We start from the raw sequence: 21,904 nt of genomic DNA on the forward strand, positions 1-21,904 counted from the left end.
TTGTTTCTATGGGGAATATTGGCTAATTTTCTTCTGTGGATCGAAAGAGTCTAGACTAGTATTTACATTTGCCTAACTGCTTTGGGTGGACTTATGTAGTAATATTGTTTTGTATTATACACCAGCTCCAATAAGTATCAGTGCCGGGTGTGATCCATGACTACCAGAAAGATATGTTTAACTTGTGATGTGTAGGGAGAGTTGGTCAATATGTGGGTGCATTCATGTAGATATTTATGTACAGTAAAACCTCACTATAATGGACTAATTGGGGCCAAAACCATTCCGAAAAATGCGAAATTCCGGTAAAAGCAACATCTGGACTTCCCCCTACTAACCCGGACTTTTTCCGATATATCAGACATTAGTCCAGATCACATGAACGGTTTTTAAACTGTTCTGACAACCATTGAGGTACTGTATTGTGTTATAACTTCACAACATTAATCAAATGGTATAATATATATATAATAATACTGTACTGTACACTGATAAAGATGTGTTTTATTTACCTTATTGTGGTGAACATAGCTGAAGTGGTCAGGCAGTCTGGACTGCTTCTGGCTTTATTAGACTTTCCGATATATAAGAATTAAGTCCAGTAGCTCCTCGATTCCAATAAAAGCAAAGTCCGGTTGATTGAAGTCCGTTATATCGAGGTTTTACTGTATTTATGTAATTACAAACGTGGGGAATGGTTACGACAAAATTTACGTCCATACATGAACGCCGGTAAGGGTAACTCTTAATCATGAAAGGACAGCCTCTTTAAGTTGTCATAATTAAGGCTGTGTATACGAAGTTGTGATCAGCCGGTAGCAGCCAACACGTCCATTGTTACTGTTGTGCTGCTTAAATACAGCTTCATTATTTTTGTAAGAAAAACGGTAAAATTTAGATTAAGAAAATTCAGTACACTCAAAGCACTGAGGGGAATGTATGAAGTGTGGTCAGGTCAAGTTCTTGGTCACTGATTTTTAAAGATGAAAGACCTGCTTGTTGGTGGTAGGTGGTAGCAACCATCATCCACTCATGTGATGTAGTGCTGCCTATGCCTTCCTTCACCTTTATTATTCCGTTTCTGTGTTTGTCCTCCTTTCTTCCTATTTCTCACTATCATCCACTCACTTGATGTAGTGCTGCCTACTTCTTCCTTTACCCTTATCATTCTTTTTCTGTATCTGCCCTCCTCTCTTCCTGTTTCTCCTATCTTTCCTGTCACTTTTTATTACTCTTCTTTCCTTTACAGGTGGCTTTATATTGAGTAACAAGCCTAATGGTTTCCTGTAAGCCAAGAAACCATTTACAACACTGGGTGGTAACCATATTACCAACCCACATGTGTTCCCTATGTGTCAACAAGTGGGTTGGTGGAGGGTTAATGCCCCTCCCTATAAAGCAACTACCCTCAGAGACAAATGGCCACCCTTAATGGGAATGTGGCAACTGGCTATAGATAGATAGTGATAAACTTGCTTTAGGCAAATTTTGCTGTTTCTTGGTGGCAGTGCACTAACTGAAATGAAACTTAAAAATTAATCACCGTCCTGTCCAAGATTCAATCCTGGGCCCTCGTGCTTAATACACGTGCACATTACCACTGAGCCAAAGAGATGATCCCTGCTTTGCCCCTAAGCAACCCGGGCTTTTATACACCCCATTACAGCAGTATTGTAACTGCTGGCATTATTATTATTATTATTATTTTTTTTTTTTTAATAAGATGAACAGGGAAGGAAAAGCATATTAAATACAAAAAAAAAATTCCATACACCATTTTATAGGTAGAAGTTGCACATTTTGTTCTCAAATATTTCTCTTGTCTTTACTGTAGCCATAGTTAATATACTGTAACTGTGGCAGTATTGTCTTTCCCTTCATTGGAAAGGTGATATGAAATATGTACAAGTTGTCCAGCAGTGCCAAAAATGAAATGAAAAGACATTATCAGACAGGAGTTTATATAGAACATTTGCAGACCCTTCTTTATGAGAGGTGAGCACAGAGTTGAATAATACATGGAAGCAGACCCTGGGATACAGTACCCCTAGATGCATTACCCCGGCTTAATGAGGGGGGTAGAAATATCACCCTGTCCAGCCGAACGATGGCCAGACTCCTGTGTAACGATGGGTTTGTTTGTTTTTAAACCGATTTTGATGATATTTTAGACTAAAGTTTGTGTTTAGGTTGATTTATAACTGTTTTTAGACTTAGGTTAATGTGTTTTAGTCATAGGTAGGGTGAACATTGTCATTTTGGGGTACAGTTTACTAAGTTTGATTTTTTCCAGACTTATTTTTGATGATTTTTGGCTTTTATTTTTGGGTTTAGGTGAGTTATAAACTGCTTTTGGGCTTAGTTTAGCTTGTTTCAAAGCTATTTGGGGATTTAGGTGAGCTAGAAACTTGTTCTTGGACTCATTTGGGTGGGTTTAGGACTTGGTTGGTGGAGGGGGGATTCCCAAGACTCAAAAATGCATCCCTATACTATACATGTTAAATCTACCTTGAGATATAATATCCCAGCCAGCGATGGGTTTTTACTTCACCAGTTGCATCGTTAAACTGGGGTATGCCTGTCTTGTGAAAGGCAATACAGTATGATACATGCATAGTAATTTGTTTTGTTGCCTTCATCATAGAGCATTATGGTTACTGGTTCTCTGCCTTCTCTACAAATATCCAGTTGTGTACTAGGTATGCATTTATTCTGTTGCAGATGTCTGCTAGGCCCCCTCCCAAGTCGTGTGACACGTTTGTGGTTCTAGGCAACCTGACCAAGGGTGGCCATGTTGTGTTTGGCAAGAACTCTGACCGACCAAATGGGGAGGTGCAGGAGGTGGTGTACCAGGCCCCGGCTACACACAGTCCAGGCACCAAGCTCAAGGTAACAGCCAGGGTGGAGGAAGGAGTGGTAGTAATGCTTTATTTTGGTTTGCTTTGTTGTGATAGATTTTGTTTGTGAGAGGTAAACCAAAAAAGACCTGGGATGAGGTTATAAAGTGTGACCACAGGGATAAGGGACTGACTTGGGAGACTGCCAGCGATTGAGCAGCGTGGAGAGCCACCATTAGGTGACCAAGGCCAATGCATGCAACCGTGTTTTAGACTGCCATACCCTTTTTACTCTAATTTTGCCTAGATTTTTGTCCTTTTTCAGCTTTTTTCACAAACTTCAGTAGCAGAAAAAGGTAATAATGCAGCTATACATCCTGTCCACAGCACTTCATCGTGAATACCAGAACAGTGTAGTGATAATCTTTTGTTACAACACAGCATTCAAGGTGGACAGATGGCAGTTGTAGGCAGAGTTAGAGAAAAGAGAGTATAGTTAACTTTGGTATGGTTGATGCACTTGGGTACTCATTTCCTTTTGTTTTTGAAGGCTCCAACATGCTTGCATGCGTCAACCTTGGTCACCTAATGGCGGCTCTCCATGCTACTCGATCTCTGGCAGCTTCCCTATTTAGTCCCTTATCCCTGAGGTCACACTCAGTGACCTTGTCCCAGGTCTTTTTTTGGACTACCTCTTGCTACCCTACCCCCAACATTAATACTTCTCTCTTTCTGCGCCCCGTTATCATCCCCCATTCTCTCCAAATGCCCGAACCATCTCAGTCTATCCCTCCTCATCACACCAGTACAGTCCAGTCTCATCTTACCTCTCAACTCATCATAAACCTTGCCCCCCCAGGTCTTGCACTCAGGGATGCACTGCGCATATATATACTTAATCATTGCCATTTCTGTATGTATGCGCCTGTGAATATCCTCTTCCTTTACTACCCAGGTCGCACTACCAAACAGCTTCGCACTCCTAACACATGCCACATACAAAGATACCTTAGCACAGAGGGAGAGCCCTCTCAATGTCCTTGGTTAATGCACACATCATTATAGCGGTTTTTGTTATCGCTTGAAGATGAAATGCTGTACTCCTGTCACTATTATGCATTTTTTGGCTCAGCAACACTGTTAGCACTTGAGCTGGTTTCCACCAACAGTGATGGTGCAGTGTCTGTGTTTTCTGATGGCTTTGAGGGATTCAGAGTTGAGGTTCTAGGAGTTAATCCCAGGTGGTGGACACCACTAACCCTCCACCACCTAGCCTCAGAACCCCCTACCTCAAGCATATCTCATGTCTCTATATGGTATGTATTTCTTCCTTATTGTGCCCTTTTCATCACTTTCTATGAACTTAACCGTGCCTGTGTGTGTTGCTGATACTTACCATAACAGTGTTTACATATGTAGTGGGTCTGGTTGTTGTAAAATGAAATTCTAGGTTTACAGGCGGGGTGTGCTGTACCACTTAGGGTAAATCCCGATGGTTCTTTGCTTTTGTTATTGGGCAGTTTTGTTATCATGTACCAGACACAGTACCAGTTATGTGCATTAACCAAGGGATCACTGTATAAACACCAGAAGACTTGTTCAGCTGAGAGAAAACCAAAAGTAAGGGGCTTCAAAGAATGTCCAGAGTCAGCCATTCACTTCTTTTGATTTTGGATGATAGCAGATGATCAGGTGCTGGAAAAGGACGCCTTCATGTGGTGGCACTGATATGACTGGGTGACTCCACTGCCTGGCCATACAGACATCCCTCATTTTCCTCCCTGTCCCCCAGCAGGAGAATGGTACACTAGTCAGGAAGGGTAACTTCAGCTTGCAGTCCATTGGGTTCACATTCACAGGAGCCAGGGGTTCCAGCTACAGTTCTGCTACTACTACAACTACCACTACTACTACTACTACTACTACAACTACAACTACTACTACTACTACTACTGCCACCAGATGATTTTGTTCAAGCAGAGAAATCGTGTCAGTGAAAGTGTTGCTGTTGTTGTGGTTCCAGGTTCATTGGAACATAAGCCCACTGAAGTGCCGTCTGAAGTTGCCCTTTGCCTGCAGTCCACCACCCTTCTTTCAGGGGGATGAGGAAGTTAGGGGTTGTTTTTGCAACCACCTAGCTGTATTTATGATTGAAGAGTTGAGAGTAAGGATGGGACTGGAGTGCATTGGTAATGAGATGAGGAAGGGTAGATTGAGATGGTTAGGGCATGTGGAGAGGATGGGGGATGATAGCTGGGTGCAGGAAATGAGAAGTGTTAATGTTAGGGGTAGGGTTGCAAGAGGCAGACCAAAAAAGGCCTGGGACGAGGTCATTGAGTGTGACCTTAGGGATAAGAGACTAAATAAGGAAGCTGCCTGAGATCGAGCACCATGGAGAGCCACCATTAGTTGACCAAGGCTGACACATGCAAGCATGTTGGAGCCTTCAAAAACGAAAACAAAAACGAAACTACCATGCACCCCAAGGCAAACCCTAATTTTCCCTCTTACAACAATTTACAGCCACTAAATACATACATACTGCTATGCTAATTATCAGAAACACACATAGGCATGATTAGTTTAATAGAAAGTGATGAAAAAGGCATAATAAGGAAGAAATACTTATCATATAGAGACCTGAGATGGGCTTGAGGTAAGGGGTTATGGGGCTAAGGTGTGGAGAGTTAGTTCTGTCCACCACTAAAGATTAACTGGTTGAGTAGGGTGACAATTGGGTGCAGAAGGTAAGAAGTGTGAACACCAGACATCGAGCAGCATAGAGAGCTGCTATTAGGTGACCAAGGCCGATGCACAAAAGCATGTTGGAGGCTTTATAAACTACAGTATTCAATACAATATGAAAGAATCCCGCGAAGCCATCAGAAACCATAGACATTACACCATCATTGTTGGCAGGAACCAGCTCAGGTCTATGATAACGATGTTTGTTAGCCAAAAAATGCTCTATAATGGCAGGAGTGCAGATTTGCCCACATAATAATAACAAAAACCACCATAACCAAGTGCACTATAACCAAGGGATCACAGTATGTCTCCTGTCAAGGTTGTCAGATGTCATTTCTTCACAGTTACAGTTGCAGCTGCAGTTGTTCATGTTCAAAGAGGAACTGAGGATCCACTTTCACTATACCCCTTTAACTCTAAATTTGTCAGAAATTGCCATTGCTCCATCTTGAATAGCGAGTTGTAACAATAGATTAATACAAGAATATGCTGCTAGATAAAAAAAAAATGCTATGGAAAGGATGTAGTGCTGAAGTATTGTATTTTCCTGCCCCTGATTTATGTGAAATATGTGGCAAAAGGACAGAAATCTTGACTAGTTAGTGTGACAGAAGTATAACACCTTCTGAGACATATTTCTGAATGAATGTGGTGTCAAGGAAGGCATCTTGATGTCACAGCTTTAACCTGACAGAATGTATGCTTCATTGAAAGAGAGTTCTTGTGGTAAATCAAAGAATAATGCTTTTTAGCCACACTGTCAGACTTCAGATTCAAACTTCCACAGTCAAATGTGTTTCCAGGTTGTGAGACAAGGACCCACCCTGTTTTGCATCCCAGCAACCAGTTTCTTATAAACCTTTATGTTCTCGAATTGTATTGTTTATAAAGGCTGCAATATGTTTTCATGTGTCAGCCTTGGTCACCTAATGGTGACCCTCCAAGCTGCTCAGTCTCTGGCAGTCTCCTTTTTCAGTCTTTTATCCCTTAGGTAACACTCTATGATCTCGTCTCAGGTCTCTTTCAGTCTGCCTCTCGCAACCCCACTCCTGATGTTCGTACTTCTCACTTGCCACTCCCAAACGTCATCCTTCATCCTCTCCACATGCCCAAGCCATCTCAGTCTACCCCTCCTCATCACAATGGCCATAAACTCCAGTCCCATTCCTCCTCTCAACTCTTCAATAGCTGTCAGAAAGTAACTTAGAGTTTATTTACAATTTAGTGTACCTGTGCCCAGATTCCTTCTACTAGGGGAGCACAGTATATTGCAAGACTACAACTCAAGTTTTTCTGTGTAATCTCTCGTAAAATTACAGTTATTACCCACATAAATTAGGCCCACCCAGCAGAACACCTGCTCATTAAGGACACTTGTGGAGGCTACTTCACTTAGACTTGAACTTTTTCATCGTTATTTGTCCACAGAGCAATATAGGATGAACGGGAATTTTTTTTTATGTTTTTGAAGACTTGGCCATGCATACCTGTGTAATCCTTTTTCCAGTTATTGTGGTAGATGTGGGCTCTTGTCATCCACTCATTCAGTGTAGTGCTGCCTTCAAATGACTACTATACTGCGATGGGTGGTAACCTCATACCCAAGTGATGCCTGGTTGTCCAGTGGGTTGAGGCAGTCCAGCTGAATGTGGCCCACCTGAAGGGTGGTTAGGATTTATTGCTTAGATAATACCATTCGTGAGGGAGTGAAGCTGATCACTCTCACCTAAAATGTTGGGACTGAGCAAACAAGCTCAAGGCCCATTTGCTCCTGATGGGACAGAACAAGATTGGATGATGGATGGATGGATGGCATATGACATTGATACTGTACTTGTGGCAGGCAGCTCCAGCACCACCAGTTTGCCAACACCATGTAGCCTGGGGCAAGGAGTTTAATGCAGTAGCTGTATGACCTTTGTGTCACCAGTCTGTACATTGGGCCACCTGTTTAGATTTGGAGTTTTCTTTCATATCGTATTGAATCGTTTATAAAGCCTCCAACATGCTTGCATGCGTTGGCCTTGGTCACCTAATGGCAGCTGTCTACGCTGCTCGATGTCTGGTAGTCTTCTGTTCAGTCCCATATCCCTGACGTCACACTCTTACCACATCCCTGGTATTTTTCTCTCTGCCTCTCGCAGTCCTACCTTGGTGTTCACACTTCTCACCTTCTGCACCTAGTTGTCGCCCTCCATCCTCTCCACATGCCCAGACCATCTCAATCTGCCCCTCCTCATCACAACACCAGTACACTCCAGTCCCATCCTTTCTGTCAGCTCTTCAGTTGTAAACTTTCTCCATCCTACCCAGGGAGCACTGATAGATTGTGACTGTGTAGGGGAGATCTGTATGTACAATAGTCTCAGCGAGGTGTTTGATTGTGTGGTTGAGATCCATACTTGGGAATGGTGTGTTAGACCAGGTGTTAAACCAGGAACCTTTGTCCCCATGTCCCTGCTATGGTTGTACAGCACCTCGCAGGGATGTGGGTAACTATACACGTGGGTTCAGTGCAGATGTGGTAATGAGAGTTTGTAGGGTTGGTCAGCTTTGTGCCATCACTAATACAAACCTGAAAGAGAAAGGGACAGCCCTCATTGGGAGACTAAGGAAAAAAATGTGATGAGTGTCTGAGAAGGGACATCAGGTGTGGGGAATTGACCTGAATGTTGTAGATGTCAGGTTAAAAACTAAAGGGGAAAAAAAAAGTGCCAGCCCATACAGATGTGGAATGCTGCCTTACAGTGTGTATACATACTCTCTTGGTATTTGCACTATTCTGCCATCCCTCTCCTCTTTCTGGGCAGGACTCACCTCATTAGTAAGGAGGAAGTAGGATGGTTATAGTGACGTCGTGGTGTTTCATGTATTTATTCCCTTTAAAGCTGCTCATGATCACTTTAATATTGTTTTAAAGTAAGAAGTGATATTATTGTGTGTTTTCAACCTCTCCTTCATGAAGCAGAAACTTGTCTTACTTAAATGATTTTCTCTTAAACTCTCAGTGTCATTTTGCCATCACACGTGCAGGAGTGAGGTTTGCCTGTATTCCACTGCGCCACTATTGCTTTGAACAGTGTCTGCCCTTTGTCTTTTGCAGTGCTTTGAACAGTGTCTGCTTGTTGTCTTTTGCAGTGCTTTGAACAGTGTCTGCCCTTTGTCTTTTGCAGTGCTTTGAACAATGTCTGCTTTTTGTCTTTTGCAGTGCTTTGAACAGTGTCTGCTCTCTGTTTGTTGCAGTGTACATACATAGAGATAGATCAAGCAGAGGCCACCCATGCAGTGATACTCAGCAAGCCAGCGTGGATGTGGGGAGCCGAGATGGGTGCCAATGAGCGTGGTGTGTGTGTCGGCAACGAGGCCGTGTTCACCAAACTGCAGAGCGACGATGACAAAACTGAGCGACTCCTTGGCATGGACCTAGTCAGGTGAAGAAAGTTGTTGTGCTTCATAACTCTCTCTCTCTCTATCTCTCTCAATTCTTCAGTCACAATGCTAGCATCCCCAGGCCTCGCATTTGAGGACTCCCTACACATCCATATAATCATTGTCACTTCTGTACATTTGAGCCTATGAATATCCTCTTCCTTTACCATCCAGGTCTCACTACCATACAGCATTACACTTGAAACACATGCCACATACTGTACTTAGATCCCTTAGCATGGAGGGAGAGCCCTCTCAGTGTTAGGAAACATCAGCTCCCTGAACTTCCTCCAGCCACTCCATACCCTAGCCATAGAGCTTGCTCCAGCCCCACCTCCAGCGCATAACATGTCCCCCAAGTAATGAAACTCTTACACAGACTCAAGAGAGTATTTGCTTTTCCTGACATACCACACACAGGAAATCAGCATTATTTCACAGTCTAGCTTTAAGCCCACTACATCTCTTATGCACCGACTTATCACATTCAATGCACAGCTTGGAGTTACTTTTCATGCTTTTATGGCAAACTGCACATGGCTACTCTCCCTCTGCTTCGACAGTACCGCCACCAGCCCTAGATATCGTCACTTTTGTTCTGTCTGCATTTACTTTCAAACCTTTGTGTCCCTCCGTCTCTCTATGTCTCAAATCTTTCTTTGGCCTCCCTTTCATTCTCTGCAGTCAACACCAAGTCATTAGCATACAACATCTCCCATGGGAATCCATTTCCGAAGTCATGTGAGAGAGCTTCAAGCACCATGACAAACAGTGACAGACATGAAGAGGCTCAAGTGTGACCCCTGATGCCCACCAACAGTCATGGAAAATTCTTCATTCAAATCTCTGTTCACTCTCACCTGGGTGCAGGCACCCACACACACATCCATAACACTCTAACCAGCCACTCTTCAATCCCAGGCTTTCTCATTGCCCACTTCACCATCTCCCTAGGGACTCTGTCAAAATCCTTCTCCAAATCAACAAAAACAAAGTACAAATCCCTTTTCTTTCCTGTATAATTTTCCTGAAGCTGTCAGACAATGAATATGGCATCAGTGGTCCCTTAGCCTGGCATAAACCCAAACCGCATCTCATCGATGCTCACTTTTTCCCTAATCATACCTTCTGGGACTCTCCATCACCTTTATTATCAGGTCCAGACATTTTGTATCTCTGTAATTTCCTCTTTCCAGGGCATAACCCTTCCCCTTACACACATTTACAGTCACACCCCTCAGCCAGTTGTCTGGGAAAACACACTGTATCAACTGAGTAACTAAAACCACTCCTGGATCTCCTGAGGCCTTCAACATTTCAGTAGTCTCCCACACACTCCTGCAGCCTTTCCCAACTTCATCTTGCCTATTGCCCTGCTCACCACAGCAGCATCAACCAAAGGCCAAGGGCCAAGCACTGGATCTGCTGACTCCAAACCTTCCTTGTTCCAGTCAAACTCCTCATTCAGCAACAGGTTACAATGCTCTTATTATGCTCTCTCAAAGTGTCTTGAATATCCTCACTTTTCACCACTACCTTTTCCTTCATCATTCTTCATACACTGCTCACTTATGATAGCCCTGTTTTCTACCTTCATCTCATTTGCCACCTTAAACACCATAATCATCCGTCCTTTCAGTGCTCTCTACGGTATCCAGTACAAGTCTGTGAGACTCAGATTTTGCCCTGTATACCTCCTATCTAGCCCTGGACTTGGCAGGCATGTATTCCTCTTTGTTATCATCCCTTTTCTATTCCCGGAAAAGTCTTCTTTTCTCTAACTGTGGCTTCAACACCCTCATCCCACAACCATGTTACCTTATGTCTTGGTGCACCCCTTGTCCAGCCACATGCTAAATCAGTAACTCCCAGGAGATTGTTCTTAGTAGCTCTGTGCTGTTCATTAACACTGCTGTCAGCAGCTCTCTGTTTAGCCATCACTCTACTCATCTTGCCATAAAAGGAACCCCTTACTGCAGTACTTGGTTTTTCTACCTTGTTATTAGCCTTCTAGGTGCATAGGTTCTCTTCTTCACCACCTGCTCCTTAAGCACCAATTCACATATCAGTAATTTGTGTTGCTGCACCCACTTTTCACTCCCTATAGCTTTAACAAACCTCACTAACCTCCTATCAGCTAACCTGACCAGGAATTAGTCAGTCTGGCTGCTATTTCCCCCAGACACAAATGTAATCAACTTACTTTTTCTTTCCCTAAAATGCATTTTGCACACAGTCTTTTTATTGCCTCCCCAAATTCGAGTATCCTTTCCCCTTCCACAGTCCTCGTACCATATACGCATCCCCTATGTACCCCTTCATATACCTGAGCCGTTTCACCCTCATTACCACATAAATCCCCACCCAAAACTAGAGTCTTATCATTCCATGTCAGTTTATTCTGAATTACTACCATATTGAAGTCAAGAGATTATTTCCATCACTGGTATATACTGAGGCACTTTATAAGTGAGTGTGGAATACGTAAGCCAAATGGTTTCCTGTACACCAGGAAACCATTTACTACACTGTGTGGTAACCATGTAACCAAATTATTGCACCTTGTGGTTTAGTGGGTAATTAAGGCGCTCCAATCGGATTGAGCCTGTTTAGGTTTATATCCAAGGAATGGTTGGGGTTTATTGTTCATGTAATGCCACTCAGGGATGAGTGAGGCTGGTCACTTTCATCTTAAATGTCAGGACCTACTTGCCTATCTCTGTGCTCCTACGCTCCTTATGGGGCAACACAGGATTGGATGGATGGATGGTATTGTTTACCCTTTTCTTTTCTTTTTTTTCACTGTGTAATTGTGGTGCTGTGTACCGTTAGGGACACCCTGTAATTAACCTAAGATCTTATACAGTAATAAATATTGTACATATCAGCAGGACCCATGTCTGTATTTGAGGGAGGTGAACTTTGTGGTGTACTTTGCCAAATTGGGAAGAACACCACATTGCAACTGCAAGGACGATTCTGGTATTTCACTGGCTTCCAGTGATATTCCTCACTTTTTCCTGTAGCGTAAAGTGGTCAGTTTGATTTTACCAGAAACAGTTGAAGGTAATGCACTTTTTTCATCAGACCTGTCAAGAAGAACCACAATAATGAAACCAGCCGTGGAGGAGGTTTGACTGTACAGGATAAGGTAGAACTGTTGAAAAAACTGGACCATGGTGTTCCTATGGTGAAGTTGTGTGACATGTGTGGTATTGGTTGTCAGCTGTTTATGGTATAAAGAAGCAAAGGGGAAAATTGTTGAAACTCTATGCAGACAGTGATTCGAAGAAGCAAATGAACATTAGAAAAACTATGAAAAGATGATAAGAGTACTGAGCATGATCGAATGATGATGGAATGGTTTTGACAGCATTGTAGCGATGGAGTGGATGTGTCAGATAACTTGCCAACAAACGAGGTTTAGTTGTTTCATAAAGAACTTTACTTAGAACATGAATGTAATTTCACTGAAAGATAATGGGTCAGAGGGGTATCATTGAATTATTATACCTGTACTGTACTTGACCTTTTTGGGGCTCTGTTGAATCATTATTACTGTATATACAATGTATGTTGCCTCTGTCAGTCTGACAAAACAGTTAATTCAGCAAGGCTGTGGAAGCAAGGATGCCAGAAAATCTATGATGTACTTGTGTAGTAGTAACAGTGGTAGTAATAGTCATAGCAGTAATAGTTGTAAATAATAATGATAATCATCATCATCATCATTGTCATCATCATCATCATCATCGTCATCATCATCATCATCATCATCATCATCATCATCATCATCATCACTGACTCTGTTGGATACATTTATGTGAAGCTACAGAATGTAGTGAATGTTTTTGGCTTATCAGATAGAAATGAGTTATTTAAGAGGAGCCTGTGGAGTCACATGGAGAGACAGGCTGACGAATGAGGATATAAAGGAGCGATGTGGTGTGGATGTGGATGTGATAGGAAGCGTTATGAGGAACACACTGAGGTGGTTTGGCCATGTGGAGAGGATGGAGGGTGAGAGAGTGACGAAGAGTGTACAGTGCTCGTCAGAAGTATGGAACGCCCTGCGTCCCTCCTGAGAAACAAACCTTTCAACATTGAAAAAACATATAAATAATGCATTTTATTTACCTTTAGTGCTTCGTAGGGTAGCCTTTACGTTTCTTCACGGACCTGAGACGTCTTGGAAGTGAAAGGGCGAGGCTCCTGAGGTGCTGGAGCGGTATTTTGTCCCAGAAGTCACGAATGGCGGCTTCCAGCTTAGGCAGAGAGCTCACGTCCTTCCCTTAGAGACTCTTCTTTACGAGGTACCAGAGGTTTTCAATCGGGTTGAGGTCTGGGCTATTTCCTGGCCAGTCTGTCATGAATGATACCTCACAGTCACGAAGCCAATTGGTGACCGATTTAGCCTTGTGAGCAGGTGCACCGTCCTGCTGAAACACTCGTGCACCTGTTAGCTCGAAGGAGTCTGGTAAATGATCACACAGAATCTCCAGGTAAACATCCTGATTCACTCTGAGGTTCTTGGGAAGTACAACAAGCTTCCCCAAACCCTTCCCTGAGAAACAACCCCATACCATGAGTGAATCAGGATGTTTAACTGTGCTTTCTACATACCGTGGGTCAAGTGGGTCACTACCTTTGCGTGCTCCTCTGTTACAGGTAACACTAAACGTTGCCTCATCAGACCACAACACTGACAACCATTGCTCCTCACCCCAGTTTAGATATTTATTAGCGAAGGCAAGCCTACGAATTCTCTGGCTGCTAGAGAGAAGAGGCTTTTTCACAGGCCTGTGACTTGTGTAACCAAGCTCATGCACCCTACGAGACACTGTTCTCACTGACACCTCACCAAACACTTCTGGGTTGCTCTCCTTAATTTTCCTTGCACTCACACGAGGATTAAACTCCACTGCACGTTTTAAAACATTAACAGACCTTGGGGAAGTTTTCCTAGGCCTACCAGACCTCGGTTTCTTTGTGGGAACTTCACCACTGTTTTCCTCCCGAAACCGCGCACACCAACGACGCACTGTCGATCGTGCCACACCAACCAATTCACTAATTTCCTTTGTCTGGTGGCCTGCCTCCTTTAGAGCAATGATCTGGGATATGATTTCACTCGATAGTTCACGGGTAGGTGCCATAACAAAGTTTTAAAGGCCAAAACACTGCGGGACACTCGGTAAAAAATGGCGCAATTTGAGAGGGACACTTGGCGGAGTTCCTCTCTCTCAGGCAGCCCGTGGGCGACTGAGGCGGGAACCAACCAGCGTGCCGGAAGGCCTCAGGCTACCGTGACGTCATGCTCGGAGCTCAAACTTGTGGCTCAATTCTTACCCCCAAAAATGGGTGATTCTTTTTGGGCCATAAGTATTGCGCGCCCGGCAGACAACGCTGAATACTTCTGACGAGTACTGTATGTGAGTGAGGTGGAGGGGGGAATAGGGAGAGGGAGGCCGAGGATGAGATGGAGGGATGGGGTGGAGAGGTATATGAGAGAGGGGGGTGTGAGTTGGGAGCAGGGCAGTGAAATGGCGGAGGATAGGGTGACGTGGAGGCGATTTGTTTGTGGCCACCCCAAACGGGATTGAGGCGTCTGGCAATAGATAGAGCCAGGATTCCGAGGGCTTGAATGATGAGTGAATGGAAGCGTGGCCCATTGGATTGGGCAAAGTATGGCTGTCTGGACACTGCTACTTCTCACCCTGCCCTTGGATGGGAAAGGAAGTCCGGGTGATGATGATGGTTATTGTTATATATTCTTGTTATCATCATTGTTGTGCTAAGATCCCTGATATATATTTGGTGTTTACAGGTTAGCGCTGGAGCGGAGCAGTACTGCGGAAATGGCCGTTGGTGTAATAGGATCTCTTCTGGAGCAGCATGGCCAAGGCGGCCCCTGCTCGGACATAGAACCCGACCTCCTCTACCACAACAGCTTCCTCATTGCTGACCCCACTGAGGCCTGGGTGCTGGAGACTGCAGGTCAACACTGGGCCGCTGAGCAGATTAAGAGTATGTTGGTCAGCCCACCTTACCTATCGTCACCCTCATAAAAAAACTGCCTAAATCATTTTTTTTCTACTTTTCAGGAAATCGAAAAAAACTCTCATTTTTTAAATTTTCAATGACTTAGGCAGAAACTTGAGGTGCATTTTAGACCACTCACACCCTAGACCTGACAAAGACAGCTATACCAATAGGTGCTCCACGTGATGAAGAATTAATTTAGGCAAAAATCCAGAAATCGCCGAAAAATGACTTAGTTTTTTTTATGAGGGTGATGCTATATAGCTATGCCTTAAAGCCTTCCTGATTGCTGATTCCACTGAGGCTTGAACACAGGCAGGTCACAATTTATCAGCATCGGCCACACCAGGAACCGTTGGTGTGAGAATGGGCAGTTTACACCCAGGTTTGGTGATGCAAGCAGGGTCAGTTATCCCAGCCCTATTTTTCCCCTAAGTGTATATGCAGTACTCTTATACAAGTTTCACAATCCTTTCTTTTCACTCTTTGGTATGGGTTTCCTCTATCTGAGCAGTCCTCTGTTAACATGTCACACTCATGTAATGGCACCTGCATGTACTTAAGACTACTTGGTGAAGTGGGGCACGAAGCTCTTGGATCCTGTGGTGTACATTTTCATCATATTTACGCCACTGCCAGTTTACTCTGTGTGAGAAAGGCCACATGTATAAGAGAGGCTTCATAAAGATTATCTCTGTTCCCTCAGGTGTGAAAAGTCACTCTTACTCAGAACAGAATCCTCTGGGAATAGCACAAACAAATCTAAAGTCCATATTCTGATTGGGGAAGGAGGCTCCCTAGCACTTCTTCGTTAGCGATTTATTTTTTAAACTACCCATTAATATCCTTTTTGCTATTATATCTGGGGGGGCTGGGTTTACAATGGAAGAGTTGAGGGGTAGGATGGGACTGGAGTGTATTGGTGTTGTGATGAGGAGAGGTAGATTAAGATGGTTTGGGCATGTGAAGGGGATGGGGGATGGCAATTTGGTGCAGAAAGTGAGAAGTGTTAACATTAGGGATAAGGTTGCAAGAGGCAGACCGAAAAAGACCTGGGATGAGGCAGTTGAGTGTGATCTCGGGGATAAAGGGTTGAATAGTGAAGCTAGCAGAGATCGAGCAGCATGGAGAGCTGCCATGAGGTGACCAAGGCTGATGCATGCAAGCGTGTTGGAGCACGAATGTCGACATTAATTGCATGAATAACACACAAGAATATAGTAATGGAGCAGAATCAGAAATAAACTGGTAAGCAAGAGGTGTTCGTAAGCCTCCTAACTGCACCAGCATACCACACTAAATGTATGTTAGTAAAGAGGTTGAGTATGTGTCTTGGGGCAGTATTCTCATATGGTTAGGAACCTTCCTAACACCTGTTCCTAAGTTATTTTGCTTATTACATATTGCTATTCTTTTCTGTGTTATTCAAGTAATTCTAATATCGCCATGCTCTTTGTAATTAACTTACAAAATTATATTAACTGGCTGTATCCAGAAATAAATCACTAAGGAAGAGATGTTAGGGAGCTTCCTCAATGGATGAGAGTGCAGACCTTGGAGTAGTGCTCTGCTCAGGCATGGAGGCTTTGTGGCTCCTCTTTGTTTGGGATTTTCTGGTTGTTCTCTGTCTGTCTGTCTGTATGTCTGTCTGTCTATGTCTGTCTCTCTCTCTGTCTGTCTCTGTCTGTCTGTCTGTCTGTCTGTCTGTCTCTCTCTCTCTCTCATCTCTATCTGTCTGTAGCCAGATGTCTTGATCTTGGAAGGGGTGGCCACAAACAAATCCCCTCCATGTCATCCTGTCCTCTGCCATTTTGCTGCCCTCCCCCCAACTTACAACCCCCTCTCATATACCTCTGTACTCCATCCCTCCATCTCATTCTTGGTCTCACCCTCCCTGTGCCCCCCCCCCCCTCCCCTGCACCTCACTCTCATACACTCTTCTAGTCAGTCTCTCACTCTCCATCCTCTCCACATGGCCAAACCACCTCTTTATGTTTTTCCCAGTGCTTCCTTTTACATCCACACCCACACAGGTCAGCCTCTCTGTGTCATCAGGTTACGTACATGGAAAATGGATTGGGTAAAGAGCAGTTTGAATGTAGGGATTGTGACGATTGTAGAAGCGGAGTTTGCGATTTTATATGAAAAAAATAGGGCTTTGTAGTGCTTTGTAATGTTGAATAAGTGAACGTTATGATTCGTTTCATTTTTGTTTCATATTTGAAGGCTCCAACATGCATGCATCGGCCTTGTTCACTAATGATGGTTCTCCATGCTGCGCGATCTCTGGCAGCGTCCCTATTCAGTCCCTTATCCCTGAGGTCACACTCAGTGACCTTGTCCCAGGTCTTTTTCGGTCTACCTCTTGCAACCCTACCCCCAACATTAACACTTCTCAATTTCTGTACCCAGCTATCATCCTCCATCCTCTCCACATGCCCAAACCATCTCAATCTACCCCTCCTATCACAACACCAATACACTCCAGTCCCATCCTACCTCTCAACTCTTCCATCATAAACCTAGACAATTATATATACAGTATATATATATATATATATATATATATAAAGGTTCTAAAATGCTCAGAGAAAACATTAAAACCTTGATTTAATATACCTCCATACACTGGATATCAGATTTAGCAAACACTACGAAACCACTGGACATCCATCAGCTATAACAAACAATGTCTGTTAAATGGGGCTCAGTGGGGCACAATGCATGTGTCTCGTGAAGAAGCGCAGTGACAAGGATGTGAAGTAAACTGCAAAAAGGTGAAATGATGGGCCAAGTTAGTGTAAAATGGGTATAGTTTTCATGTTTAGTACTAGAATATGCTATTGTATGCATTTAGTTTCAGGCACGTGCTTGAAATTCCACTTCACGGGGGAACCATCTGATATGACGGATTTTCAGCATTATCGGATCAGGCTTCCTCCCCACCCCTACCCCAATTACTTAGTTGTAGGGAGAGTCTACTGTATAAGCAAACGATTGTGTAATGGTTGACCATATAGTGGGGTTGGCTTGTGTCTTGAGTATCACACCAGAATGGCTACTTCACTGCTGATCTCAGTGTGGCTTGGGACCTTAAGACTGCTGCTTGAGGTGTGTTAGTCTCGTAAGGAATGGCCACAGACTGACTGGCTCCATGTCACCTTATCCTTTGCTATTAAGCTGCCTTTCGTCCAACTCACACACCCCTTTCTATCTCTCCACCCTCCCTACATCTCATCCTTGGTCTTCCCCATCCTCTTCCCCCCCCCCCTCCACCTCACTCATATACATGTCTGGTCAGTCTCTCATTCTTCATCTGCTCTACACAGCCAAACGTCTGAAAGTATTGGGTATTTCTCTTAATGCTTTCAGTCACATCCACAGCAGCACCACAGTGCTCCTTCATTTCACCACTTGTCTGTCTGTCAGTCTCTCCATGTAACTGCACTTGATCATTCATTCATTCTTTTATCATCTAATCCTGTGTTGCCCCATGAGGAGCATAGGAGCTGGGGGCTAGGCAAGTTGGTTCAGACATTTAAGATGAGAGTGACAGCCACACTCATCCCTGAGTGGCATTACATGAGCAATAAACCCCAACCACCCCTTGGATATAAACCTTCACTGGCTCAATCCGATTGGAGCACCTTAATTACCCATTAAACCACCAGCTGCCAAAATTTGGCTATATGGTTACCACCCAGCAGAGTAAATGGTTTCCTGGTGTACAGGAAACCTTTTGGCTTGTCACTCAGTGTAGAGTCACCCATAGGCAGAAGGAAGAGGAAAGAATGAAGGAAAGAAAGACAGAAGAAGGAATGTAGAGTCACCCATAGGCAGATGGAAGAGGAAAGAATGAAGCAAAGAAAGTCAGAAGAGGAAGGAAGGAAATGAGGATAGGGCAGTCACCTGAGAGCAGCTCTACATTGAGTGAGTGAATGGTGAGCACTCCAACTTATGCTCTCCAATAACTCATTTCTGCTGCTCTCACTGTGGCTGATACTTTGCATAAAAGAAAATACTGAGGAGTAATATTTAAGAGAAATTGCTAAGAAAGAGCTGCCACAAAGCCACTTTAATCTGACAAGACTATGTGCCGAAACTGGTACATGTGGATCCCTATATACGTACCATCTGCTACACGAGAAACCAGTGATGCGAGAATGGCCAGTTTAAACCCAAATTTGGTGATGCGAACACAAAAATCCAGTGTTGTCGTGGGGTCGGTTAACCTAACTCAGTTTTTCCTGTAAGTTATGTACTCTGTTATACAAATTATTGCTATTCTATTTTTCACTCTGTAGTAAGTTTTTGGACATGTGGAGAGAATGGAGAATGAAAGACTGACTAAGACGGTGTATGTAGGTGAGATGGAGGGAGGGAGAGGGAGGGGTAGACCAAGGATGAGGTGGAGGGATGGAGTTGAGAGGTACGAAGTATATGAGGGAGTGGGGAGAGAGTTGGGGGGAGGACAGTCAAATGGTGGGTGACAGAGCGACTTGGAGGCGTTTTGTCTGCGGCCACCTTTTGCAGGATTAGGGCGTCAGGCTATAGATAGATAGATAGTAAGTTTTTGCCATCCAAGCAGTCCTCTTTTAACACAACCCACTTGTATAATGGGACCCACCTATGCTGTGTTGCTCATGCAGTGCCAGGCTCATCCCAGTGTGAACCTGGTGGATTACAGGTTGAGGCAACTCTTTTCCTTCAGTCCACCATCCTTCTTTTTGGATATAGAATCAGAGTTAAACACATAATCAGGCAGAGGTTATACCAGTCAGCCATCAACATTCACAGGGTGGCTTAATCGGTAGAGAGGTGACTTGCAGTCCTAATGGACCCAGGTTCGAATCCCAGCTGGGGCAGGGAACAGTTTAAGGATTTGAATTTCATTAAAATCAGGCTTTACTGATCTACCAGAAGACCCGCCGACATGTCGTAAAAATACCCCCGCTAATACCAATACACCAGTCCTGTATGAGACAGCCCTAGCATGTATTCAATATGGACGGTGGATGTTAGCACCGAAGTGGTGACATGTGAGGTGTATGGTATGTAGGGGGACTGCTGGGCCTTGATAGCAGGCTGTGAAGCCTATGCCCAGAGTAGGACATATTAAAAAAAAAAAAATAAAAATAAAAATAAAAGTCTTTGAAGTGTCGGAAATCCGTGAGGTCATAGAGTGTGATCTCAGGGATTAGGGACTGAAGGGGGAGGCTGCCAGAGATTGAGCAGCGTGGTTAGCCACCATAAGGTAACCAAGCCTGATGCATGCAAGTATGTCGGAACCTTTATAAACAAAATGAAACAAATTTGTCTTCCATCCTCAAACAGCCCATGCAGTTGCAGTTTAACTACCATATGTATTTGCTCTGAACCCTTTGCAGTTCTTCCCAGATCCTCAGATTTTATATGCTACTCTTTGAGCATCAGTAGACATAATGACATGATATTAAATAACAATCAGACGTTATTATCTACTTACTGATCATCAGAAACATAAGCACATGCCTTGAAGTGAGAGGTATGTGGTATTTTTCATTTAGGATTATTGTTGAAGTGTGAATGTGGGGGTAGGGTTGTGAGAGACAGACCAAAAAAGACCTGAGATGAGGTAACAGAGTGTTCCCTCAGGGATAAGGGACTGAATAGGGAGGCTACCAGAGGTCAAGCAAAATGGAGAGCCGCCATTAGGTGACCAAGGTGGATGTATGAAAGCATGTTGGAGCCTTCATAAATGGTACGATACCAACGATTATAGGCTGAAGGATGGTTGACTCAGCAGACACAAAACTTGACACCTTGAATCACCAAACTTAATGTTACATGTAGTATAAGAAGTTCAAGGTACTTAGATACCAAAGCCTGTATTCTCATCGGTTAAGAAATCTCCCTAACACCTCTTCCAAAGTGATTTTATTTTGCTTATTACACCTTGCCATCCTCTTCTGTGTTAACCAGATCCATTCAGTACCATACTCTGCATAAGTAACACACAAAGGGATATAAACCAGCCATATCCTAATCACTAAGGAAGAGGAGATAGTGAGTCTCCATGACCGACAAGAATACGTGCGCAGACCTAGTTGTGTGCCAGATACAAAACCAGTGGGTCAAATTTGCTGTTCAGACTCACAGAGGGTGAACCAGTGTATAGTAAGCAGCCATCAGAGGTGCCACCCTCACCAAGAACTGAAACATGTTAGTTATTTTTGTACACACAGCATTGAAGACCAGCTCCTACTACTGCTGGAATGCACTTGCTTCTTGATTTTCAATATTTTGATGAATTTTCCATGTACAGGTATTTCTCTTGCCTTACAAGCCAATGGAAGCACTGCCATAGCCTCTGTGGATGCTTAATGGATGTTCTTGAAGGCTGGCCAACAGTGTGAATGGCCAAATTAAGGACTATGAGGGTTACTTTGAGTAACTGAAGCCACAAATATTCCAAATGTTGAGAAGCAACTGTAAAAAGCATCAAAGAGGATATTTCTGTTATTATTAAAGTAACCCCAGTCTGTCTGTCTGAGCAGATCCATCAACCACAGGCAACCAGCTGCCCTTGTAGGGTAATTTAGTGCAGTGAGATACTGCTCCCCTGCGCCAGACAATGCCTCACCAGAGCGAGCATGGGGAAGAGTGTGGAGGTTTGGTTCCCAGATGGATGCCGCATTTGTCTCTCCACCCAAATAACAGGGGCACCATAGCAGGCTTCGCATCAAGCCGTTATTTGGTTATATGGTTACCACTCAACATTGTAAATAATTTCCCGGGTTATAGAAAATCATTAGGCCTGTCACTCAGCGTAGAGCCACCTGAAGTGGAAAGAAGAGTAATGAAGAGTG

General features: G+C 43.7%; 1 protein-coding gene across 2 annotated transcripts in view; it reads left to right on the top strand.

The window, feature by feature from the left end:
• Positions 1-21,904, top strand: part of LOC145394567 (secernin-3) — a 51,769-nt gene that overhangs the window by 5,718 nt on the left and 24,147 nt on the right. For both annotated transcript variants that reach the window (XM_080268409.1, XM_080268408.1), the window contains exons 2-4: positions 2,722-2,889; positions 8,829-9,016; positions 14,842-15,041. In XM_080268409.1, the coding sequence (XP_080124535.1) occupies positions 2,722-2,889; positions 8,829-9,016; positions 14,842-15,041 (556 nt within the window). The remainder of the gene's footprint in view (positions 1-2,721; positions 2,890-8,828; positions 9,017-14,841; positions 15,042-21,904) is intronic.

Source organism: Coenobita brevimanus, chromosome 27, assembly GCF_032717465.1.
Source record: "Coenobita brevimanus isolate Jiangsu-jjx chromosome 27, ASM3271746v2, whole genome shotgun sequence".
NCBI lineage: Eukaryota > Metazoa > Arthropoda > Malacostraca > Decapoda > Coenobitidae > Coenobita > Coenobita brevimanus.